At 39.7% G+C, this 26,794-nt stretch overlaps 3 protein-coding genes across 8 annotated transcripts in view; 2 read left to right on the top strand and 1 right to left on the bottom strand.

Moving 5' to 3' along the window:
* ift122 (intraflagellar transport 122) overlaps nt 1-5,638 on the bottom strand; it is a 53,523-nt gene extending 47,885 nt beyond the window's left edge. For 3 of the 4 annotated variants that reach the window (XM_012960529.3, XM_012960530.3, XM_031899786.1), the window contains exons 1-4: nt 5,527-5,638; nt 3,550-3,616; nt 2,929-3,013; nt 2,192-2,270 (exon numbers count right to left, since the gene is read on the bottom strand). In XM_012960529.3, the coding sequence (XP_012815983.1) occupies nt 2,192-2,270; nt 2,929-3,013; nt 3,550-3,616; nt 5,527-5,585 (290 nt within the window). In that variant the 5' untranslated portion in view covers nt 5,586-5,638. 4 annotated transcript variants of the gene reach the window in all.
* Nucleotides 5,639-5,668: 30 nt separating this feature from the next.
* mbd4 (methyl-CpG binding domain 4, DNA glycosylase) lies at nt 5,669-16,155 on the top strand. Of its 2 annotated transcripts, none has more exons than XR_001170413.3 (8): nt 5,669-5,786; nt 11,022-11,231; nt 11,355-12,001; nt 12,206-12,277; nt 12,394-12,528; nt 13,836-14,041; nt 14,888-14,991; nt 15,870-16,155. XR_001170413.3 is itself a non-coding variant. In NM_001044451.1 (8 exon segments), coding segments are annotated over 8 exon segments (1,419 nt in total). In that variant the 5' UTR covers nt 5,746-5,763; the 3' UTR covers nt 15,948-16,153.
* Nucleotides 16,156-16,487: 332 nt separating this feature from the next.
* efcab12 (EF-hand calcium binding domain 12) lies at nt 16,488-26,696 on the top strand. Of its 2 annotated transcripts, XM_004914125.4 has the most exons (10): nt 16,489-16,586; nt 19,261-19,998; nt 20,631-20,852; nt 21,009-21,168; nt 21,502-21,528; nt 22,905-23,128; nt 24,100-24,313; nt 24,974-25,142; nt 25,449-25,634; nt 26,271-26,696. In XM_004914125.4, exons 2-10 carry the CDS (start codon nt 19,543-19,545, stop codon nt 26,416-26,418), a joined length of 1,806 nt encoding a protein of 601 aa, XP_004914182.2. In that variant the 5' UTR covers nt 16,489-16,586; nt 19,261-19,542; the 3' UTR covers nt 26,419-26,696. The 2 variants fall into 2 exon arrangements, with proteins under 2 accessions (XP_012817165.2, XP_004914182.2); XM_012961711.3 differs by lacking the exon at nt 21,502-21,528 and having other exon boundaries at nt 16,488-16,586.
* The last annotated feature ends 98 nt before the right edge of the window (nt 26,697-26,794 follow it).

Raw genomic sequence — 26,794 nt, 5'->3', positions numbered from 1 at the left:
ACTAGGCCACTCCATGACCTTAATGTGCTTCTTCTTGAGCCACTCCTTTGTTGCCTTTGCTGTATGTTTTGGGTCATTGTCGTGCTGGAACACCCATCCACGACCCATTTTCAGTTTCCTGGCAGAGGGAAGGAGGTTGTCGTTCAGGATTTCACGATACATGGCTCCGTCCATTTTCCCGTTAATGCGAATAAAGTTGTCCTGTGCCCTTAGCAGAAAAACACCCCCAAAGCAAAATGTTTCCACCCCCATGCTTGACGGTGGGGACGGTGTTTTGGGGGTCATAGGCAGCATTTTTCTTCCTCCAAACACAGCGAGTTGAGTTAATGCCAAAGAGCTCTATTTTGGTCTCATCAGACCACAGCACCTTCTCCCAGTCACTCATAGAATCATTCAGGTGTTCATTGGCAAACTTCAGACGGGCCTGCACATGTGCCTTCTTGAGCAGGGGGACCTTGCGAGCCCTGCAGGATTTTAATCCATTGCGGTGTAATGTGTTTCCAATGGTTTTCTTGGTGACTGTGGTCCCTGCTAATTTGAGGTCATTAACTAACTCCTCCCGTGTAGTTCTAGGATGCTTTTTCACCTTTCTCAGAATCATTGACACCCCACGAGGTGAGATCTTGCGTGGAGCCCCAGAGCGAGGTCGATTGATGGTCATTTTGTGCTCCTTCCATTTTCGAACAATCGCACCAACAGTTGTCACCTTCTCTCCCAGCTTCTTGCTAATGGTTTTGTAGCCCATTCCAGCCTTGTGCAGGTCTACAATTTTGTCTCTGACATCCTTGGACAGCTCTTTGGTCTTTCCCATGTTGGAGAGTTTGGAGTCTGCTTGATTGATTGATTCTGTGGACAGGTGTCTTTTATACAGGTGACTAGTTAAGACAGGTGTCCTTAATGAGGTTGACTAATTGAGTAGAAGTGTCTAACCACTCTGTAGGAGCCAGAACTCTTAATGGTTGGTAGGGGTTCAAAAACTTATTTCACTCAATGAAATGCAAATCAGTTGCTATCTTTTATTTAAAGTTATTTTTTCGATTTTCCTTTTGATGTGCTATCTGCCACTGTTAAAATAAACCTACCATTGAAATGATACTGTTCTGAGACTTTTCATTTCTTTGTCATTGGACAAACTTACAAAATCAGTGAGGGGTCAAATAATTATTTTCTCCACTGTATATATATATATATATATATATATCCAGCACAAATAGAAAGCACTCACGGCTTTAGTGTCCAATAAGTCAGTTATTTATTTAAGCATACTATCTACACATTTCAATCTACTCAGGATCGTCACCCTGATGCAGATCTCTTCATTGCTGTATCTAGTTCTTTATCTGGACCTGCACCCAGGATATTGTGACCTGATTGATGTGAGTGCCGGCTCTCTCCTGATGTCTATATATATATATATATATATATATATAGGGTGCTTGAGAGAGGGTCAGCACTCACAGGACTTATACAAACAAACTATTTTATTAAAGAGGAGACTAACGTTTCGGCTAGTACTCTAGCCTTTTTCAAAAAAAAAAAAGGCTAGAGTGCTAGCCGAAACGTTAGTCTCCTCTTTAATAAAATAATTTGTTTGTATAAGTCCTGTGAGTGCTGACCCTCTCTCAAGCACCCTCAACATTATTTGGACCTGCACCCAGGCAACAGCAACTTATCTATACGTGAGTGCCGGCATTTACTTGGAAGTTTATATATATATATATATATATATATATGGTGTTATGAGAGAGTGGGTGTTTTAACAGTGACTTTTGATCACTCAAATTGATAAAATACTTTCAGACGCTGGCATTGAACATGTTAATTAATTGTGAGCACTGATTAGTTCACTTTTGTATTTATGTATGCACTTCACTTCCTTTCCCTATCCTGATGATGATCCAGTGGGGGTCGAAACGCGTAGATGCGATGATTAAACGGACTGTTTATATACTTATTGCCGTGAGTGCTTTATGCGCTTTATGTGCTATATATATATATATATATATATATATATATAACAGTGCACTCAAAACACTGTCCTGGTTATCCCCAGTATATTTAAGATCCAAAATTCATATCCTCTAGTATAGAGAGAGCGTTCCCTAGGCATTGGAAAGCGCTACTTAGGCGGTGTGGGGCGCACAGTTGCCCCTAATGCTGGACTCAATCACCTCTGCAATGTATAACTCACGTGTATTTTAAAATTCCTTCCAGTTTGGATGTCCATATGATGACACTTTTATCTGCAGATCCAGATGCAAAACGTTTACCTAAAATTACAAAGAGAACAAAAATATGTCAAAAAAAGGTTTGGGTGAGAGTGAAAAGAAGGGAATATAAAAGCAGGGCATGTTACCTTACTCGATAATCACCAGTCAAAAAACTATGAAGCTTATATTTTCTAATTGCCCTTAATTAGGGGGGGCACACTTAGGGGCAGATTTACCAAAATGTGAGTTTAGAGCTTAATACACAAAAACTCGCACATGTTCTATTCATTCCTATGGGATTTGAAGAAGCATGTTTACCAATGGGTGAATTCTAACTTTCACCCATTGATAAATACACTTCTAAATATCCCATAGGAATACATAGAACATGGGTGAGTTTTATGTATTGAGCTCTAATCTCACATTCTGATAAATCTGCCCCTTAGTCTATGCATCTGAAAACAGCAGGTTTTACAAAACAGAAGTGGTATATAAGAAGTTTGGGTACTTAAACTACCGTTGTTCCAGTTGCTAAATCATTGGTCGGAGCTTATGGAGCAATTTAAGACATTTAGCTCCAATTACCCCTAGCAACCGGGTTTGTGGTCAAAACTTGAAGCTTTATATCAATTATATTGTTATTATTATTTATACTAAACGTTCTAACAGTGATAAAACATAAAATAATGCTAAAAAAATAATAATATCAATAAGTTACCATCTTTTGCATATGCCACACAATAGACCGTGTCCTTGTGCCCCTTTAGAGGTTGAATCATAGTCCCATCGGACGTGTCATAAACCTGCAATGAGAATTTAGAGGTTACCACCTGAAGCCAACTTGGCCTGTTACGGCTATGTCACATGTGGCATTTGTGCTCCACTACTGCTCTAAGTGCTCAGACGCATTTCCAGGCCAAAATTCACCTCATGTGAGCAGTGATAGGTGGATGCCATTCATGCCACTGCTTAACAGACACAGGGTGGTTTTTAATGCGACGTGACAGGAGTCTAACCCTGAGCTACCATCCACACACTGCAGTTCATATTTGTTTTAACATTTTTAAATAATTTTCAGATTTAGCGCAGCAGAAGGTTTTTTTTAAGATATTACCTGGCGGTTAGCTGCTGCAAAAATTTTTAAAAAAAGACAAAAAACCTATGGAGCTATAGAGATTTCCATTTACCACGCTGTTGAGCTGAGTAGATCAATAGATGTTTGGCCTGGGTTTGTTCCCAGGCATTAATTTGAAACACGTACAAAAACAAACACATTAATAGTTTTCAGGAATTTCAGTTGGAGAAAAGAGTTAAAGCAAATGAAGAGTTCTGCCCGTACCAGCACTCTGTTTCCTGCAGCCACAATCAGCTGGGTTCCATCAGGCTTAAATGCAAGGTCATAGATACTGAAAAAAACAAAAGGGAAAAGGAATGGAAAGAATTAACAAAGGTCTGATCTCCAACTCCAATTTTTTTAACCAAATCTCTCTGCCTGATCAATAAAATATCACTAGGTGAGGTGATCATTTAGGGCCCATACATACACGCACCAATAGGCTGATGACTGGGTAAGAGTGGATAAACACATAAAGCCAGGATTGTTAACCTATGGGTTTCCATGGGTACATTCAGTAGCCAAAATCTTTCCATATATGAGTATCTTTAGAGGTGGTTGATATAGATGGTGCTTTTACTTTCTCTTGGTAGGTAGCATGCAATCTGTGATATGGATAGAATGGTAGCTGTTTCTGGGCAATGGGAGACACTACTAAACCCAGGTCAGGGATGGAAAAGGTAACCAGGTGGAACAGACTGAGCATGTACTGAATATGTGCATAGGGCACTGGCTGGGTGCTCCACAACTGCTTGTGTGACAGTTCCCAGAGGTTAGAGGGAACACTACTCCCAGTCAGTTTCATCGCAAGCCACATTTGTGCCTTTTCTTCCATGGATTCTAACCACAATGCCTCTCCTCTTCTTAAGCCAAAGGCAGGCCCGAACTGGGAGTCTAAATACGCCCTGGCATTTCAAGTACACTTAGGCATAAAGAGCCCCCACAGGCCCAATAAATAGTGACTGTCTATGGCATCTTACAGCAGCCCCTCTGGCATTTGCCAGAATTCACAGATTGCCAGTCCTACTGGGGTGATGGGGGGGGGGGGGCTGGGGGCAGTGGGGCAATGACTGATAAACAGTTTCTTGAAAGATCAATATACTAATTTTGTACTAGGCATAAGTTATGGCATAAGTTATGGTTATTATGGTTGGGGGTGCCAAAATGTTTGCCATAGTAATTATACCCCGGGCTGGCGCTCCTGTTAGGAGAAAACCACACCAGCCCGGGGGAGCAGCGAAAGAGCGATCCTCTTCCTTCTTCTATGTTTGCGCCGCTTGCGCAGTAGAGTGAAGAGCGGAACTTTAACAAGAGAGTTGTCATCTTCACCCTACTGCGCATGCGCTGGCCCCGAGTTTTGGAAGAATAAAGACAGAATGAAGAGGATCACTGGTTCGCAGCTCCCCCGGGCTGGTGTGGTTTTCTCCTAACAGGAGCAGCAGCCCAGGTATAAGGTAAGTGATTACAATCACTAGGGATGCACTGAATCCAGGATTTGATTCGGGATTTGGCCAAGATTTGGCAATTTTCAGCAAGATTCGGATGAATCCACACTCCTGCCCGGACCGAATCCGAAACCTTAAATCATGTGGCTTTTTGTCACATTAGCAGACAAATGTGCGCTCGGATTTGGTTCAGTATTCGTCAGCGAATCGTCGGCGAATCCGAAAATAGTGGATTCAGTGCATCCTAACAATCACTGGGGGGTGCCTAACATTTTGGCACACCCCCTGTGATTTTACCTTTCCTTCTTCTTTATTACTAGGTACCTTGTATTCCACCAGTATATGGCATTATACTTCTTCCCTTGCCCAGATCCTTGTTGTTTAACCCCACATTACAGACGCAGTCTCTCCTAAATATATGCATTTTACCCCCAGCTGTCACAGACCCTTGTCCCCCCCCCCCCTTGTTGCTAAACAATGTTTTCACCCACATCTCATGGCTATTCAGCCCCTGACATTTGGCAGTGCTGTACAACAGAAGGGTCGAGCTCATTAGAGCTCACAATCCAAAAATCCCTATGCAATGGTTACTATGCCCCCCCTTTCCCCACAATAACTCAGGGGGTGCTGCAGAACCCTGGTTGCCATGTACACTATAACCCTATGCAACCGGTTGCTATGGCCTTTCAGCCCGCGGTTGCTATGTAAAGTGCAGATTTAGAAAGAACAATCCTTGGTTTCTGTGAAACCCTCATACCTCTGCTCCAATTTATCCCGGTCATGGACCTTATCTACCCAGGTGGGCACGGCCCTCATGGCTCCGTATTCTCGCTACCCGCGCCCGAACGGCTCTTCAGTTACCCGGTTGCCAAGGGTTCGGGCTGATTGGCATAGCTAGCTCCGCCCCTCGGATTCGCCATAGTAACCGCGCATGTGCAGCAGAAACAGGCTCACTGGAGGAACTGTGTGTCATGTGACTGGCTAGGGAACCAACATGGCTGCTCCTGGGTTGGAGAGGTAACTAAGAGCTACTTCTTAAAACTTGGCGATCTGCTGTTTTGATAATAAAAGCCTGTTACCGTGCAACCAAGCTGGATTGTGACAATTTACACAGTGACCTGAGACAGTTTGATTCATGACAGTATTATTAAGAATTGAACAGTGGCATACTAAACTGTAACTCCCCACATCTCGTCTCATTGCAGGGATTACAGAATGCTGGCTGGTTGCAGTGTTACAGTAGTGTTTTAGACCTTTACTTACACACATGTAAAATAGCTATTCATTCTAATATTCTATATTGTATGATAATGCTCATGTATGCCATTTGGGAAGCCCTGTTAATAAGGGGTTTGTTGGAGGTTGTATAATCTATGATGAGCATCAGACCAACAGCATTTCACAGGAAAGACCATTTCTGTCTGCCCATTAAATGCTTACAACTTTCTTTTCTTTAAAAACCTTAAAATTGCCATACATGTTTGAATTCTTTTACTAAATGAAAAACATTTTCTTTTTTTTTTGTATTGAATCCGTTTATTTTCAAAAAGGTAGTAAAGCTTCACAATGTACATTCATAGCCTTTTACATTGGTTTAAGCGATTTTGTTTCCACATTCTTTACATCTTATCTCTTTATAATATAGATACTTTAGAAAGAGGCTATCATATATGTTGAAGGATTGGAAGGAATGAGGGGGGGTAGGGGTTGGGTTAGGTGATGATAGAGGGAAGTATAGGTAAGTGAAAAAGAGGAAGAAAGTACAAAGAAGATGTAAAATACAGAGGTGATGCGGTCGCCTGGTTGTGCCTGTTTTATTGCAGAATTTAAGTGTTTAGGTCATATAATAGGAGATCCATGGTAACCAAGTAGTTATGAAATCGTTATGTTTATTATTGAGTGAGGAAGATAATTCTTCCATATGACATATTTCGTTAACCGTGTATCGCCATTCTTCAATTGTTGGCGGGTTTATGTTTCTCCAATGTTTAGGAATTAGGGAGCGGGCTGCTATCAGCATTTGAAGGAGAAGGCTATGTTTAGAGTATTTTTCCCCTTGGGGCGGATGTAGTAGGATAATTGAGGATGGAGACAAATCAAATCGGTTACCAGTGATCTCCTGACATTTTTTACTAAAGTCATCCCAAAATGGTTTTATTTTTTGACATTCAAACCAAATATGTAATAGTGTCCCTGACTTCTCCTCACATCTCCAGCACAAATCTTTAGGTATTAGGTTCATTTTATAAAGTTTCTCCGGGGTCCTGTACCATCTTGCCAGAAGTTTGTATGAGCTTTCTTGGTATTTATTGCTTATAGAGCACTTTGCTGTTGTTTTAAAAATTGTTCGCCATGTTTCTTCATCCAGTTGGCATTGTAGTTCCTTTTCCCATGCTTTTGTGTATGTGGGCAGCTGCTTGTATTTCTCATCCAATAGTAGTTTATATAGGCTTGAAATGGCGTGTGGAGGCATCATTCTCCTGTCGCAGAATCTTTCAAGTTCTGATAGTGGCCTGTTGGCCTTTGACCATTGTTTATTTGTATTAAGTAGATGGGAGATTTGTACGTCTCTCCAGTTGTCCCTTATCGTCCAGTCTTGTTTATTCCTATGGATAATAGATTTTGTATTTCCTGATGGTAGTATGTGTCGTAGTTGTAATTGTTTCATTCCGAAGGCTGTGTTCATACCTGCGTCTGTTATACTTGGTGCAAATTCGATGCATTGGCCCAGGGGTAGGAGCGGAGATGGGTATGGTATTAGGTTTAGTTTTGTGTTTATTGTATTCCAAACGGTGATGGATGTAGATATTAACTTGTTGGTTTTTATGTTTGGGTCTTTCGGTGGGTTTTTGTTCCAGACCACGTTACTGATTGGTATATCTAGCCATGCCTCTTCCAGTTGTTTCCAGTGGACTACTGACTGTTGGCGAGTGTATTCTACTATTCTGGTCAAGATGCAAGCTTGGTAATAGGATAGGAAGTCGGGTTGGCCCATGCCACCTGATAGTCTTGTTTTGTAGAGTGTATTTTTCTGAATTCTGGGTCTAGATCCTGACCATATAAAGTTGTTGGTTATTTTATTTAGTGCTTTGAAGAAGGATCCTGGCAGATTTATTGGAAGCGTCTGAAACAAGTATAGTATCTTTGGTAAAATTGTCATTTTTACAATATTTATCTTGCCGGACCATGTAAAGTATTTTCCAGACCAGTTTTTGAGCAGTGATGTAATGTTGTTGAGTGTTGGTAAGTAGTTGTATAAGTACAGGTTGTGGAGATTTGTAGATATATTTGTTCCCAAATATTTGATTTTATCTGGTTGCCATTTAAAGGTGAAATTTTGTTTTATTTGTAATTCCAGGTTTGTTGGGAGATGTATGGGGAGTGCCTCTGATTTGTCCATGTTTATTTTGTAGTTTGAGAGAGAGCCATATGTCCTGAGCTCCTTAAGCAGATTTGGCAGGGATATGTGGGGATTAGTAACCATGAACAGTAAGTCATCAGCGAATGCAGATATTTTGTATTCACCTTGCTTTATTTCTAGACCTGTTATATTAGGGTTCTTTCGGATTGCCACCAGTAGGAACTCCATGCAGAGTACGTAGAGTAAGGGGGATAATGGGCACCCCTGCCTAGTCCCATTTCTTATTTGGAAAGTGTCAGAGAGGATCCCATTTACTTTAATTTTGGCTGATGGTAGTGAGTATAATGACATAATTTTGCCTTTAAACCATTTCCCTATGCCCAGACTTTCTAAAGCTATTTCAAGGAAGGACCAATCGACCCTATCAAAGGCCTTCTCTGCATCTGTGGAAAGAAGGAGAGAAGGCCTTTGCAGTCTTTGTGCCCATGCTATTAAGTTTATTGTTTTCATTGTATTTTCTTTCCCTTCACGTCCTTGTACAAAGCCCACCTGGTCTCTGTGTATCCAGGTTGGTAAAAGGGGTTGCAGTCTGTTAGCTAAAATTTTTGTAAAAATTTTTAGATCAATATTTAGAAGGGAAATCGGCCTATAACTGCTGCATACTGTGGGGTCCTTACCTTCTTTATAAATCACAGATATATGCGCTAGTAGGAATTCTGTATTTAGGGGTTGTTTGGTTCCTATATTGTTAATAAATTTTGTATATACTGGGGTAATTTGTTTTTGTAGGACTTTGTAGAATTTAGCTGAGTAGCCGTCCGGGCCTGGGGCTTTTTGTAGTTTTAGAAGCTTTATTGCTTCTTGGACTTCCTGTTCGGAAAAAGGGGAGTTTAGAGTTTGTAAAATCTCGTGGGGAATTTTGGGTAAGGCATTTTCCCTTACGTATTGTTTTATTTTATTTTTAAGGTTAGCAAGTTCTTGTGGGTTTTGGTCTGCAGAAATATTATATAGTTTTATATAGTACTGTCTAAATGTTTCGGCTATTTGTTGTGGGATAACTTGGATTTTGTCTCCTTGACTTTTAATCTTGTGTATGTAGGAATCTAAGTATCTCTGTTTTAGTGCATTTGCTAAGAGTTTTCCCGTTTTATTACCATATTCATAGAATTTATGTCTCAATCTAGTCATAGCATTTTTGGTTTGCACATCCATTAATGTTTTCAGTTCCTGTCTTTTTCCATTTAGTTTAGACAGAGTCTCTGTATCTAGGGTTTGGGTGTGTTTTTTTTCTAACTGATTAATTTGTTCTATTAGTTTGTTCATTGATTCCCTTTTCTGTTTCTTTATACGGGAGCCATGCTTTATTAATATGCCTCTTGCTACACACTTTAGCCCCTGCCATTTGGCCAATTCAGAGGATTCGTCTGATTGTATAGAGTTAATATACTCATTTAAGGTTTGTACTAGGTCTCTCATACATTCCTGATCATCTAGAAGGCCATCATTGAGCCTCCATTGCCAGCCTGTACTAGGTCTGTTAGGGATCTGTATTTGTATTGAAACTGCAGCGTGATCAGACCAGTAAATGCTGTCCATGGAGGCTGATTTAAGCCATTGCAAATTATATTGGGATAATAAGATGTAATCCAGTCTAGCATAGCAATTTTGGGGGGGAGAATAGTGGGAAAATTGTTTTGTTGTGGGGTTTATAAATCTCCATGTATCTATAAGTCTCAGTGATTGAATAGTTTTTAGTCCTTTTTTGAGTTGGGGATATGGTATAGTTGAGTATCCTTTGGATGTATCTTGGAGTGGGTTAAGAGGGAGGTTGATGTCTCCACCTATTATTAACATTCCTTCCCCAAACTCTTTAATTTTATGGGCAATTTGGCTGAGGGTGAAAAACATTTTCTATTTAGAAACCCTCCTTATATAACCTTTACAAATTCCATGGAGTATGTAAAGTTATTGAGGTAGGGAAGGCAATATACTGTATAATTGACAGCTTAATACAACATGCGGATGTTTAATTAAACTATTTGGGGAATTATACAGCTTTTTGTTTATGGGGTGACAGTTGCCCTTTAAAGCCACACATACACAATAGACCTAAATTAAAACCAATTCTGGACTTAGGAAGGGAAGATATACACATAAGCTAATTTTATTCCACAGCACATGTTATTTAATAATATATATTGTGGTTATCTGATCTGCCAAGGCTGTAATTGGTTAAATATACAATATTGTAAAAAATAGGGCATAACACACAGGACTCCGAGATTTTTTGGGACACGAGCATACCCCAGATCGCCATGTGTCTTTTTGTATGGTATCAATATTTGTATGAATCTGGTCCTTAACCAAATTTGCCAGGTCCCTGTCATGGAAAATTTTACAGAGAACTGAAATAGGCTCAAACACTGGCACTTTGTCTGACGAATATCTGACCGTATACTGCAGTCATAGCCTTATAGTCCTGTGGTCCCATATGTAGTTTCCCACCACCACTGTAGCCAGAAAACCACATTTTTCCCCCCAAATAATGCATTCTAAGATTGAATTGCCTGAGACCAATATCAGGTCTTGAAAAACCATATTGTGAAACACAGAAGGAGAAACTCCCTAAATAGGGAGGAGGAAGGCAAGATGAAAAATGCCACATCTTTGCAATACCTTAGCTGCAAGCTGTTCCAACTTAGAGTTAGTAATTAGGTGCCCCATATTAGGGTTCTTTTCTGGTTTATGTGCACCCCTTCACTATTACAACTCATTTTACAGTTTGGCGGGTCACTTTTCTCTGGATTTATGTTTTGCCATTAGCAAAAACCAGTAACCCAAAAAGTAACCCAGTGCTGTTAATGGCATGATATTAACTTGTATTATTCTAGGGATGAATCTGCAGGCCCTGAGGAAAATCTAAAAGCCCAGCATGAAAAGGTCCAACTACAAGATAGCTACACTGGTGCATCTTACCACAATGTGGATGACAGAAATTCAAGTCCTGATGTCATCAGATCCCTCCCACAGGGATGGAAAAGAATTGTAAAACAAAGACAATCGGGCAAGACCTCTGGAAAATATGATGTATACTTTGTAAGGTTAGTTAGTTACCCCGTACTAGTACACTATTCTTATAATGTTACCTCTCTACAAGTAAAAATATAAATGCTGTCCTTATACTTTATTGCTGTCCTTACAATACTTTATTTCTCCCCTTTCAGCCCTCAGGGGACAACTTTAAGATCCAGAATTTCTCTTGCAAAATATCTTAACAATAACAAAGAAATGAACCTTAAACTGGAGGACTTTGATTTCTCTGTCCCAGATCAATCACAAAAGCAACGTACAAAGAAGGAAACATACAGGGGGCGGAATGAGGGCAGAGACCAAAAAGAAGCCATTGAAAATACACAGTATACAAAAGAAACATCTGTAAAAAAAAGCACTGTTTGCAGAAAAAGAATTAGAAGCCACAGGAAAGCATCTGACAAAGGTATTATAGAAGGCAGGCCAATTAAACGGCAAAGAAAGCACTCGTCTGAGCATCTGACACAACGCAAGCAGAAAAAAGCCATCAGGAGCAGGGGACCAAAGAGAGAACTGGAACAAAAGAAATCTAAGAATAACAAAGTGAACATTCAGCAAGAGCTAAAAGTCAGTGTAACTGCTCCAAGTCCCTCCTGTGATAATGAAGAGGCAGAAATTCTTTCAACTTTATCTGAGAACGATCACAGATGTTCTGATACCGCAGATGATCAAGCGGTTCCCTGCACACCAGAACTGCTCTGTGATGCTGGAATAGAGGAAACAAACAGCGATTCCAACAGGGATGATGGTGATACTTTTACTTCTGAGAAACAAACCGATGGTAAGTTGCTTGGGTAGCGAGTAAAGAAGAACTATAACTAAATGACCAGATATTCCTACATGGAATATATTTATTTTTATTTAATTTTTTTAGATTTTTTTTTTAACAGAATCTTATATTGTAGCTACAATTTTCTAAAACACTTCCCTGGTATTTCCCCCGAATATCAGTGTTTAGTCATTTTTTTTTTTCTTTCTTTTTCAGATTTTATCACAGCATCTCAAGTAGAAAAGAGAAAAACCAGTCCATATTTCTCCAGAAAAGCAATAAAAGAAGGCTTGTATAATATGAGTTCATAATATTATATGGATGAATGTTATTGTCTGACTGGCTGGCAGTTTCATTGCTTAAAAAACTCCCTGAATTATTGTTGGGTTTTTTTTCTTCTCCAGCTCTTGCGCCGCCTAAGAGAAAAGCTTTTACCAAGTGGACCCCACCACGTTCCCCATTTCATTTGGTTCAAGAAACTCTTTTTCATGACCCATGGAAACTGCTTATTGCAACCATCTTTTTAAATAAAACCTCTGGTGAGTGAATACATATATCTCTGTGAGAAGAAAACAACAAGGGAAGGCCTAAGAAATTTGCAGGGTTTAGGCTGTTAAAATGAAACTGGATGAACATTGATTCATCTACTCTACACTAATTTGCTAGTTTTACAATGGATGATTTAGGAAGCTCAGTGTAAATATACTGTGAGAATATTGTTCCAGTAAACAGAGTAATACATGTTTTACTTGTTGTCTGAATCCTCATCATTTTGCCAGTTACTGCTCCATTACCAACCAAAGTCATGCTGGATACTGCAATTGTGCTGCAGCTATTATAGGAAAGGCAGACTTATTCAGATGCTCCTCATTGTAGTCTGTGGGAAGCAACCCCTGCTGCTTACCTGTGTTCCTATTGTCATTGCTCAGTACCAGCATTCCCAACACCCCATATGCCCTAAATTTGTCTTCCATGTAATTTACTAGACAATAGAAATCAAACACAAATATCAGATTCTGACACCCATCAAATCCATTAGCCATGTTAAGGCCTGATATGGCCGAGGAGGGCCCATACACAGGCAGATAAGCTGCTGATATGTTCTGAAGGGCCCAAATCGGCAGCTTAAAGGGGAACTCCATCCAGACATCCAGTTTTTTGGGAGAAAACATTATTTCAAGCAATATACAAAAATTGCAGTCTTTTCATGATTTCATGTATATGGTTTGGAACAGTTCCCTAAGCCCCACCCGCTGTTCCCCTCTTGATCTGGCTGGCTACTTTGGGACTCAAATAAAATGTAACAGTAATCGACTGTCCTCAGCCTGCCTTCAGCCTGTGTCCTCCAAATTCCCTGCAAAGTGATGTCAATAAGGAAAGGAACATCAGTGCAATACATTGTAGTTTAAGTAGTTCCTGCATGCTGTATGTAAGCTGTGGAGTTGTTACAATTTGTACCATCAGTGTTTTAGTCCCTCCTCCCCTGCCAGGATTTCAAATGATGCAGAAAGAGTAGAACTGTTTTGCAGCTGGATTATAGCATATAAAATGGCATTTATTTATACTTTTTAAATGAACAGATTACAGTTATAGGTATTAGGGGTTTCTGTGTTGTGTTTGCAAGCCAGAGTTCCCATTTAAATATGCAAGCATATGGCCAGTTTAAACAGGGCTATGGTTTAAGTCAGTTTTGCCAGGATAATTAAATGAGATTTATATTTTCCAAGTTTGTGTTATACATATAAGTATTATTGCTTAACATAAAGAATTGAAAGCAGAAAACAATTTCAGCAGTCATAAAAATGCCTCAAACGGTATCCAGTATTTATCTAAAATTCTGTTTTAGGGAAAATGGCGATTCCTGCTTTGTGGCAGTTCCTGAAAAAATACCCTAATCCTGAAGTTGCTAGAGCTGCGGACTGGAAGGAAATGGCAGAACTGCTTCAGCCGCTGGGGCTTTATGAACTCAGGGCAAAAGCCATCGTCAGATTTTCAGGCATGAAATGTATACTGTCATAGTGACCATAGCACTCTGAAATCAGAAGGTTGCAGGTAACATAAGCATTTGTTAATAGGTTAGGGAGGGCCTTCAAATATAAATCAATACTTTTGAGGTCTCCAAGTGATGTTCATCTATGTATCCTAAATGAATTTAAGCCACCACTTCTTAGTAATATTTCACCAAACTGTTCTAGCTTATCCCAGTCAAGGGACTCATGTTTAACTGTACATTATATATGTACATATATATGTATAGAGAAGCATATTGTGGGAACTTAATCATACAGTATTGCATTTTCCCTGCAAAGGGCTCCACACATCTCCTCCTAGGCGCATCCACGTGTTTCCCTACAGGGTAATTATAGGGCCCCATACTATTATGTTAGCAGGGATGTCTCTCACCCCCAAAGGGGTCACAGTTATTACCCCACCGGTCACCTGGCCCCCCTGGACAGTGGGCCCTGTCAACAAGTATAATGGGGCCCCAAAACAAAAATTGTTCAATGCATGAATGATCACTAAGCCTGAGCAACACCCAATTACAACTTAACTTGCCCATATCCCCCCAAACCTTGCCCATTTGCTACAAGTGTATAAGTGGCCCTTTGTATGGGGTACTTTTAATATAGCTGTATGAAGGAGTTTTCTTGTTTTTTAAGTACCCAGTGCTTGGATATTTTGATGGGCCCAAGACCTTATGGCAAACGAGGTTATGAAAAACAAGTATGGAATACAGCTTTCATGCACCAGGGCAGTTTTATTCCATTAGGAACTAAATGCCTTCTCTGCAGTAGATGCTATTATTAGGTCTTAACCAAAAGTCAGTAACATGAGCAATAGGACTGTTTTATCAAGAAAAAAAGGGAATAAGAGATCTTTGTTTTTCTTGCTGTCCAGATGAGTATCTCACTAAGAAATGGAGATATCCAATAGAACTTCACGGAATTGGGAAATACGGAAATGATTCATACAGGATCTTCTGTGTGAATGAGTGGAAGCAGGTGTGATGCTAAATATGCTGTACTATCTTTCTGCTCAGTCAGTGAGGCTTTTGCATGTAGCTTTTGTGGTTAATGCATTAATGCACAGGAGATATCCTAAATGCCAGACCCCATGGAATTATAAAAGAAAAAACTTTAGACAGTGCATCTACATATCCTAAAGCAGTTATCCCCATCCAGTGGCTTGTGAGCAACATATTGCTTACCAAACCCTTGAATTTTGTCCCCAGTGGTTTCAAAGCAGGTTGAAAAAAAGGTTGCATAAAACTCAACTGGCTGCCAACCTACATAGCCTTATTTGCCACCCCTAGGATTTTTTATGCTTGGGTTGGTCCCAAACTCTTTTTACATTAAAAAAATCCCCATCCTAAATGATAATGACCCAAGGGCCATTACTCTCCTATTAAAGAAGAGGGAAAGGCTCCTAACAGGAGCACCAGCCAGGGGTATCAGGTAAGCAATAACAATTACTGGGGGGTGCCTAAAATTTGGCACCCCCAAGTGATTTAGTCTGTCCTTCTCCTTTAATGTGGTAACATATATAGCAGTGGTGAAAAAGATACCAGGGGGCTCGCGCCGATGTGAATTGGCATCTGGGCCCCAGCACTTCTAGTAACATTAATAAAAAAATACATATATATATGAAAATCTTAAACTTGAGGCACCTGGGGGCAACTGATGCACTTAGTCCCCGAGGGGCTCTCGCTTCTGGACCCAAGCGTCTGGCCCCGCGCTGGGCGCGACCCGCTCTGGGGCCAGTAGCAATGTTGTTTCTCTGACCCAATGAAAGTAAGGAAGATTTTCCTTTAAACACATTCTAATTAGGATGAAAACCAGATGGCAAAAATATAGACATAACTGAATTTTGTTTTTTACAGGTACAGCCACAAGATCATAAACTGAATTTTTACCATACCTGGTTGTGGGAAAACCACAAGAAGCTCGGCCTGGACTGAACCGTGGTTTTACCTTCCATAAACTGTTACCTGTTCAACCCTCATTTTTGTCATTAGTGATTTATTAAATTGTGATATTACAGATGAGCTGGTATTACTCTGGGGAAGGACTACACTTTTTCTTTATTATGTATATGTATGATGATAAGAGATAAAGAAATCATTTTGTATTTTTATATAAAAGTTATTAAACGGTTTTAAATGCTAATACTGCAATCATTTGTTGATTCTCTTTTTGTAGCTGCCATTTCTCATTAGCTTCTGTGGGCCTAGCTTTAGGAGGTAGGTTAAAAAGCAGGGGTTCTACATGGGGGTGACAATTTACACTGGAGCTGAGGGGCCCTCTATTTACTTAAGGTTTCCATTGAGAAATTCAAACGCAACCTCCTGCATTACCCGTACCCTATAGGATCTTTTCGCGTTACACACACATATATTATATTTTGCCCTGACACTGCTAAATACTGACTGCAGACTTTAGCCCACATGGGTTGTCACATGACTCGCTGCGGGCTTTGTTGACGGCGTTCAGTTTCGTCTGCCGTAAACTTCCGGGTGGAAACCAGGCTTTCGGGGGCGGGGCAGTTACTATGGAAACGGAGTAATACAAGTTTGTGCACTCTTGCGCTGCCGGAGCAGGTAAGTGCAGAGGGGGCCACCCACCAACTACATAAGTTATCTCCTCTGCAAGTACTGCTGCTTTGGGCCCCCCAGCATTAGTGGCGCCCCCTAGGCCAGGTTAGCGGGTCTACAATATCCAGCTAGGGGGCTTCACTTTTTGCAATTTAATTCAAATATAATCAGTGGAGCCATGCAATGAGCGTTTATTAGAGATGTCCCTGGATTTTCACGTCATTTATAAACTTACCCTTGGGCAAAGGGGTAGATAAATGGAGAATGTAAGTATTATACTACACAAGTTTAAGAATATTCATCAAAGCTGGACAGGCTGGAACGTCTGTATTTTCACAAATACAATACCTAGGGGGCACATTTACTAATGCACGAACTGGCCGAAAAGCGTCCGAATGCGTTTTCGTAATGATTGGTATTTTGCGACTTTTTCGAGCGCTCAATATGAAAAAGTCGCGACAATTTGCGAAAGTCATAATGGCTATGAAAGAGTTGCGAAATTCACGAATGTCATAATGGCTATGAAATAGTCACGACAATTCACGAAAGTCATAATGGCTATGAAATAGTCACGACAATTCACGAAAGTCATAATGACTATGAAAAAGTCGCAACAATTCACGAAAGTCATAATGGCTATGAAATAGTCACGACAATTCACGAAAGTCATAATGGCTATGAAAAAGTCGCGACAATTCACGAAAGTCATAATGGCTATGAAAAAGTCGCGACAATTCCCGAAATTTGTAATGGCTATGAAAAAGTCGCAACAATTTGCGCAAGTCATAACGGCTACGAAAAAGTCGCAAAATGTTTGTTTTCCAATCCGAATTTTTCCCATTCGGATTCGTGGATTAGTAAATCAAATGTTCTAAAAAAAAGTGGCCTTACTGTATTTTTATCTTTCTGGCCTATAAATAATATTGACATGAAGGATAATTTTTTTTTTATCTTTCATTTTTATTGTTTTATAGCAACAAAATAAACATTTTACGTTACATGAATCAAGTTGCATATTTTTTTTTTTTCTGACATTTAAATAATATTGTCATGATGATACATGTTCTCTTACTATAGAGTACAATTGTGATTGCTTTATCACAATATATTATGTCAGTTCCAACAAGTAACAATAACAGAAATATCTCCTTTATAATAGTGGAGACAAGTATGTAGATCAAAAGAAACAGAAAAAAGAAAGGGGTAGATAGCAGCAAGGGAGTATAATATTAAGCATAGTTCAGTTTAAGAACATTTTGGCATGAAGGATAATTTTTACTGGCCAGGCATGTATAATTCCGACCCTGTTGTAACCCTAACTATACCCCATATTTTAAAGAAATATTACAGGTATGGGATCCCTTATCCGGAAACCCGTTATCCAGAAAGCTCAGAATTATGGAAAGGCCATCTCCCATAGACTCCATTATAAGCAAATAATTCTAATTTTTAAAAATGATTTCCTTTTTCTCTGTAATAATAAAACAGTACCTTGTACTTGATCCCAACTAAGATATAATTACCCCTTATTGGGGGCAGAACAGCCCTATTGGGTTTATTTCATGGTTAAATGATTCCCTTTTCTCTGTAATAATAAAACAGTACCTGTACTTGATCCTAACTAAGATATAATTACCCCTTATTGGGGGCAGAACAGTCCTATTGGGTTTATTTAATGGTTAAATGATTCCCTTTTCTCTGTAATAATAAAACAGTACCTGTACTTGATCCCAACTAAGATATAATTACCCCTTATTGGGGGCAGAACAGCCCTATTGGGTTTATTTCATGGTTAAATGATTCCCTTTTCTCTGTAATAATAAAACAGTACCTGTACTTGATCCTAACTAAGATATAATTACCCCTTATTGGGGGCAGAACAGTCCTATTGGGTTTATTTAATGGTTAAATGATTCCCTTTTCTCTGTAATAATAAAACAGTACCTGTACTTGATCCCAACTAAGATATAATTACCCCTTATTGGGGGCAGAACAGCCCTATTGGGTTTATTTCATGGTTAAATGATTTCCTTTTCTCTGTAATAATAAAACAGTACCTTGTACTTGATCCCAACTAAGATATAATTAATCCTTACTGGAACCAAAACAGACTTTAGTTATGGAGATCCAAAATACGTAAAGACCTTTTATCTGGAAAACCCCAGGTCCTGAGCATTCTGGATAACAGGTCCCATACCTGTATAAGTAAGTCACCTCCATGACTTGAGTTAAAGCACTTGGTAAAGCCTCAACACCGTGTGCCATTATATGGTCTTTGAACACCTTAAAGTTACATGACCTGTATAAAAGCACTCAGCCGTTTCTTTAATATGGTAATGGAACTCTATGGTCAATTGTAATATCCTTATATTTTACAAAAGGGGGTAGATTATTGCCTATATAATATAGTATGAAACTCCAAATATTTTGCCACTGGGAGCTTTGCTTCATTAAACTGTAACTGTATTTTGTCAGCACAAGCAGCACTGGGGAGCCTATAGCCAGTTTTATCATAGGTAGAGCGGCATTTGTCCAGGGTCACAAACATCATATTGTGTTGAGGCTGTTCATGTTTGAGATGTTTTTTCTTTAAATAAAACTATGTTTTACCTGCACAACTTTTTGGCTATTTGGTCCAGTTGTTTTCAGTGCCTGCTTTGTTTTTCTCATTTTGTTGCAGGGGTCTTAGCATTTACATGAGGGATGTCCATTCTGCTACGCTCCAGCTGTTAATGAACTACAACCTCCAGCCCCCTCTCCCATTGATTAGTTCACATGCATCATCAGATTGCGAGGGGCTTTCTCCCCTTTAGCTCCACCTCCACATTTTGCAACAAGTATCCAGCAGCAGATTGAGGGATTTAGAAAATAGCAATGTTCTCTCTTTCTCTTCAGTCACTGCACCTTTGTATCTATAGGAATTAAAATAAATAATTTTGAGATATAGGCACAACATTGGACAATGGCCAAAGAGGTTTCCTTCTTAGACAGTCCCCTGACAGCAGATGACAATATGGCCAAATATAATCAGCGAAATCTGCACAAGACTCTCTTCTTCAAGATGGCCTGCAGAACCTTTGGCCCTCCGAAATCAAGGACACGACGGATTATAGCTCCGCATATGGAACAACTTGTACTTGAAAACCCAGACCCAGATGGGGCTCTATGTAACGTCTCAAGCATCAGTACTAAAGCAACATGTGATACAGTACCAAGCCAGGAAGGGGAAGCTGTTAAGAGCTGTGCTGACTGGATTTCAGAGAGGAAGAAATTTCGTGCCCAGCTGGACTCTATGGGAGACTTGAAGAAGTGGTTTCAAGGGAAACCATCCCTCACTGAGCTAGAATGCCGAGTGGAAGAGAGGATAACTGATAAATGTTCTCAGAGCCGTATATGCTTTACAACTTTGCCAGACACGGTAGGATACTTTGTCTTTACTAGTTAGATGTATACAAACTTTTGGTTGTGCAACAATTCTATATTCACAGAACCATACAGAGCGGATATCGGTGCAAAAATGCATACTTTTGCATTTCTGCACAAATATCTGCTCAATGTAGCTCTACACAGGCCTGTCAATCAATAGAGTTACAGGAATGAGCACATGAAAGCAGATCCGCTGTCAACTGCCTCTGCACAAACAGAGGAAAGTGGACAATCCACTATGTTCAGGGCCGGAAGTGTAGCCAAAACAGGCGACTGCCTATAGCAACTTGGAGGTCAGAAAGTTATTCAGCAGTGCAGGGAACATGACCGAGGCAGCAACCAGTGTGGGTAGCAGCAGTGGCAGTGCAGAGGGCTTTGTGAGCAACAAGCTGGGTGGGGGTTAGGGGGGCCTTATAAGCATCCAGCAGCACAAGGGCTGCACATCAGGCCTTGGGCACCAGTAAAATATGGCCCTGAACTGTCTACATGTGCCCCTGCTATTCCTCCCTGTGTGTTCTACTACTGTAGTGGGTGGCTGTGAGTGTGATATCATAGGGTTATTAATGTCATGTAATATGAATAAAGGACCAAGAATATGCAAAATCAAATTTTTTTTTATTGTAGATTATGAGTGAGATGTCCCGGAATGCAGATCGCAGTGTTACAAAGAGTGCCCAGAGCCAAATGGCCAGACCCTCTATCAAGCAGCCTAACCCAGATGCCCTGGCCATTTTAGATCAGTATTTGAGAAAACACCACTTGCGCCTGGTGGATCTTTACAATCAGACAGACAAAGGCAAGATGAAGAAAATTTCCAGCAATGACCTGAAAGCTGTGAGGAAAGAGGTAAGTTATGTAGCTGAAATTCTGTGCCACAAATCATCTCGGCTTCATGGGAAGTAAGAAAGCAACAAAGCAGGTTTACGCACAATGAACAATTTACAGTTCTTTTAATGCAGTATCTAGTCATTCATAATTCTGTTTTTTTTGTTTTCCATCTAGGCTCCAATTCCAGTCAGTGACATTCAGTTTGATAACTTGGTCATCTCACTCAGTAATAAAGATCCCAATTATATTAACTACAAAGATCTGTCAAGGGGAAGGCGTCAGTGGAAACTACAGAACAGGAAAGTGTCTAGAGGAAGCATGGCTATGGAGTCAGGTAATACAAATGAACTGTAAGTTCTGAATGTTGGGCCAGTCACTATTCTAGGGAGATGGCACAAAAGGGTCTTCCTGCAGCTGGAAGAAAATGTTATACAAAAAAAATCAGAATTACAATATATAAAAGGTCTGAGTGTCTGAGGGCCTCCTCCTCTGCGCCATCCGTATAGTATGTCAGTAAGAACCCCTGACATGATAGACTACCTGACACATGGTTAATCTGGTTTCTAATTTATTTTCATCTTTTTGTACTTTAATATAGCATGCTGAATAGGAAGAGAGATTTCTTTAACTGTTTCTAAAAAAAAAAACTCTTTCTCTTTAATTTTAGTGGAACACAGGCACTTCAGTAAGACAGGTAAGACAAAAATCCATTTTTTGCAAATATCCCACATTTTGAAAAGGAAAATGTCAGTTCATTCAGCTGAAGTGGCTGTTTAATATTACTTCACGAGCAGTCTATTAGTTTTTGAGACACAAATGTTTAGTTATTGAGCTTCCACATACAATCCACTCTTACTGTACCAGACTCTTAACAGGAGCAATTGTCGATATCTCTGGTAAATTGTTTGGATAAGCAAGTATGTATCAGCGATTTCCATGGTGCAGAAAATGATGCCATGCCACATAGCAGGACTGACTTGTCTGCAGCAGAGAAGAATATTAGTTCAATAGAACACATCAGTGATAGATACAAAAATAATAATAGCAAAACCTGATATTTTTTGAACAGTTTAATTAAACATGCACCAGAAACTGGGTGTATTTTTATAGCTATGAAATTACTTAAATGTGATCAGACCTCTGATAATGTTCAACTTTAGGTTGATTTTTAGACTGGAATTAAAATTAACTCCATTTGAAAAGAATTCTTTTTTTACATTGTATAAATACATTCTACCCACATATTCCAAGTCAAAAACAAATAAAAGCAAACAAACAAATGCTTATTTTTGTTTTTTCTGTCCTAACAAGCCTACAGCTCTTGCCTTTTGTTTGGGAGGGTGCTTTATACATGCATTGATTGGAACTGTGGCATCTAAGCAGCAAAGCCTTGTATAAACCCTGACATACAGCACAAGGAAAATGGCATTGACGGTGAGGTGCCAATATGTGAATCCAATTGCTAAGTTTTTTCCCCGTGCCAATATTCCTTTTAGGAAAAACGTGCACTGGCCTGGGGAAATAACTAATAGAGCATCATGCCACTGCATAAGTGAATGTCAGTCAGCATTAGAGATGCCTGGAAAAGGTAATTAAATTGGCAGTATGGTGTTCTGGTAGTTTTTTACCTGTGCGGGTGCAGTTTTTTTTCTAAAAGGAGCACCAACCTGGGCAAAAAACCTAGCTTTGATATTCACTGGGGGATGCATAACATATTGGCACCCCCCCCCTGAATGAGCCTTTCCTTTTCCTTTAAGTTTCTCATTGGCATAAAGTATAATTTGTGCAAGCTGGGCTGATAAAATACCAGCTGGCAATAAAGCTGACAATATCTAAAGCATGTAAAAAAGGTACACTGGATTGGATAAATAATGTGCTTGAAAGGTCTGGTCGAGTCAAAGCCCAGGCCTAAACGCAGTCAAACAATAATATTAATTTTATATTATTGTCCTTCAAGATCCCTCCTCTATACCCACCCTAAGCTCAAAATGGCTTTCCACTTAATGATACTGTGTGCTGCTGCTCAGTTTGTGCCAATGCACCTAGTCAATTGGGTCCTCTCTCTCACAGGGGAACAGGATGTGGTCCAACAAGCTGCAGAGACACCTGTTTTGAACAGTAGTATATGCTATCTGCAGACAGTATCCCCATCAGGCAACACTGATGTAAGTGAGGGAAGCAGGAGCCAGTTTCTGCAGGTTCCATCGCTTAGCCTGGATGAGAGGAGGCCCATGACTTATGAAGACATGGAGGAAATTGGAAAGGGCTATAGGGAAACAAAGCGTAGAGCCAAGGTAAGACAAACCAAATGTCACGTATTTCCTTTGGTACATCAGTGTCCCTCGCTTCTAACATCATGAAAATGCCTGATAAAGAGAAGCGATATATATATTAGTTATATAATAATCACATTACCACAAAAAATCTTTTCTTCTTTCAATGATATACACAGATGCTATAAAGCATGTTTAGTTCATTCCATATTATTAATTTAATAATAATTTAATTTATTAATTTAATTTTTTTACTGATGTATGGCACACATAGTGGCCTATATATTATAATGTGTAAAACAAAATTTGCTGAAAAAATTATGTAAAAAGCTGTGTGTAATAAATGGCAAACTTATCAAGGTGTGTTTTATTTCACACTGTTCGATTGCCAGATTTGACGCTGTTATTTTACACTGCTTCAGATCTTGCGTAAATAAATTCTGTCAGAAGTCACTCTAAGAAAAAATAGTATGTATGCACCTTTTTTACACCACATAATAAATCTGTCCCATAGTGTATTAGTATAGTTCAAGCCACACTATTGTTTGCTGAGTATCAGGAATCATTTGCCAAAGGTATGTATTATTTACTGCAATTGCAGATTCCAGATATCTCCCTGTAGGGGTAATAGCAGGTTCTCCAGCAGGTAGTATTCATTGGTCTGTTGGTTGAAAGCTAATATCTTGCTAATTATTATCAGTATTAGACTGGAGCAAACACTGTGATTTAATTTGCCTTCTCCTCACATTACTCTGTTTCCCTGTGTCATATTGTATAACTGAGTCTGTGATGTAAAACACAACTAGATTTGGTGAGTACACAGTGGCATTACTAGAAGTTATTGGGCCTCACAGCAAAATCATTTTAGGGAGCCCCTAAACTTTGGGACAGGTCAATTTTTTTAAACATATTTTAAAACGGTTTCAGCAGTCAGGTCTGCTTTTTCTCTTGTTACACCTCTTGTGAATAATATAGCTGTTTTATTTCGGCAGAGTAACACTCGGTTGTTAGAGTGGTTGGAGCAGTGCCGTATGGTACGCACTGGTAATGCAGCTGTGGATTCACATTCGGTGCCCTCTACACTAGAAGAAGAGGTTAGAGAGACAGTCGATAGATACAGGAGGCAATGGCTTGAGCAGTATCACCAGATCCTAAAGCTTTGCCAGAGCCATGGAGTGTCCCTCTCTGAAAGCCTTCTGGAAAAAGGTGGGGCCATTTAACAGTATTGATTTAGCTTTGTTACAACAACCTCACTGAACCTTTTCCTATAGGACTGTTACAGGCCTAGGGCAATATTGACTTAAACAGTCAGTTTTCAGTGCTTGTGAGTCAGTAGTCAGGGCTTCTTTATACATTTCCATGTAGCCGTATGGTAAGACAACTGTCATACCTTCTGGGTTCTTCTCTCAAGGTAATGCAATGCAAATGCGGCTGTATGCCAAAATATTATAAGCTATATAGTATCCTGGTGCAATGAACTGCTACAGGGGGAAATGCCCTTAAGCCAGACCAGGACCAGACAGTGAATATTTAATATGGAGGACCTAACTGTGTCTACATAGCACCTGTATACCAGTGAAAGGTAAAATGACTAGCCCTGTCCCTTAATACTGTTAAACTGCTATTATCTTCCTAGGACTTTTGTTCCCATTTAAAGGAAAAATGAAAATGTAATTAATTAAAATTTTCTTTTTTTGATATTACTGTTCCTTTAAGCAATTTCATTTCATATAATCTCAATAGTTCTATCTAGATCTGTAGAGCTATTCCTAGCAAGCGCCTTGGTTGTTACATAGCAGTGTAATATCCCCTAACTTTTGGCCTGGGTTACCTATGAATTTCATTTTCCTTTGTTTCTTTGAGCAGCCTTACTCTACCCTGGGGATAAACTGATCTGTGATTCAGGACAACAGCTCAGAAAACTGAGACAACCTGGGACAGCCCCTGCCAACAGTGAATATTTCCGAGGGAGACAAGCGTCAGGAAAGAGAAACCATAAACTGATGAGAGAGGCTTGGAGCATTCCTCTGAAAGGGTTAGTTGTATCGCACATAAAAGACACATGCTATATAATATGGCTAATGTCAAACACAATCTTGTTTTAAAAACCACATACTGTGATTTAGACTACACAGAATACTGTAAACAACACTGATAAAAAAAAGAAATATTTATCCTGCCCACCTTTTCTTTGAATCCAGCTATTGCTCTGTCTGCATTCCTGACAAAGGCCTTTTTCATTAGGGACAATGTGAATGATGTATAATCAGAATATGTTGGCACTATATAAAAAAAGCATTATAATAATATGTATTGGTATTGGTTTTATCACTTCATCTAGGTTGCCCAGAGACACACAGACATCCTGCCTGGTAAGCGATTTCCAGAAAAACATACCCAGCACAGCACCATATCCGCCAGAACAGTATGTGAACCGGGTCAGAGCCAAAGTACGGGGGAGAAAGGAGGCTGGGATTGAAACCCTGAACTGCTGGATCACTTTTGAACAGTTCCAGAAGATGATTGGGTCAGTAGTGAGACAAGCCTCAGCCAATACAAACTTACTTTGAACTAGACACATTCTAATAGAACTGCATGTTTCCCATGCATCTCTAAATAGATGAATGGAGATGCGATTCTGTTACTGAGCAGACAGAGCCTAAATTATGTTCACTCAGCATAGTGTGAGCCTGACTGAGATACTTGCAACATAGCAGCTGTCATAAGCTGTGTTTATTATCCTTGGGTCCCCATATATTGTTGGACTACAGCCATTCTTTAAATATATAATCAAAGGCATACTGTAGTCCTACAAGATAGTTGATCCATTACTGGAGACCCCCTGCACCAGTATAATGTTCCGTGACAGCAAACACCACACAGGTAATGACAGGTTTAGAGAGAACAATATCATGTTCATTTTCTGCAGGGGACACCTGTTACCCTGCACCCCCACATATTTGGAGCCCTTAGCCCACAAATTAAGGACTAATGTTTAGCCTCGTGACTTTGAGATGATATTCCACCTGCATCCCACCAGCTGAATCACAATTTCCAGAAAGAAGTAACAGCCTTTAGCATGAGTTCTAGTGTTTTCTAACATTACTGTCAATTCAATGGCATTTGCATTCACTCCTCATATTTATGTTTCTTGCCATTCTAGCAATATTGTGAAGAGATACCCTCACTGCTTCCTGACCTCAGGGGAGAATGCCTTCTGGCCGGGACAACTTTTGGATAAACTCTGCATCTATCTGCCAAAAGCATCTCAGGGAAACCCCAAACAAGCATTAATAGCACCAGCTACATAATCTCCAATTCCTCGAAGAGACTGAGGCATCCAAAAACTACACCAGTCAAAAGACTCTTACAGAACATGCTTGAAACTTAATTAGTAAACAAAATTGATCATCATGAAGGGCTCAGGCAAAGAATGGGTGTCAGAATATTGTATTATTAATTGACTCGGCCATACCTTTTTCGGCAGGATTTTAGTACCGGCAAATCCACATGCCTAGCCAAACCGAATCTGAATCCTTAAGATCACGTGAATTTTTATCATATAAACATGGAAGTTGAAAAATTTTAACCAGGCGTGCAGTATGTGGTTGTCGTTAACCCTTTGCGTGGCCTGATTTGCGTAGGCAAATTAGGATTCGGTTCAATATTCAGCCAAATATTTTTACG

The sequence above is a fragment of the Xenopus tropicalis genome, chromosome 4, assembly GCF_000004195.4.
Source record: "Xenopus tropicalis strain Nigerian chromosome 4, UCB_Xtro_10.0, whole genome shotgun sequence".
Taxonomy (NCBI): Eukaryota; Metazoa; Chordata; class Amphibia; order Anura; family Pipidae; genus Xenopus; species Xenopus tropicalis.
The sequence above is the reverse complement of the archived record's forward strand: the minus strand, read 5'-3'. Positions and strand labels throughout refer to the sequence as shown.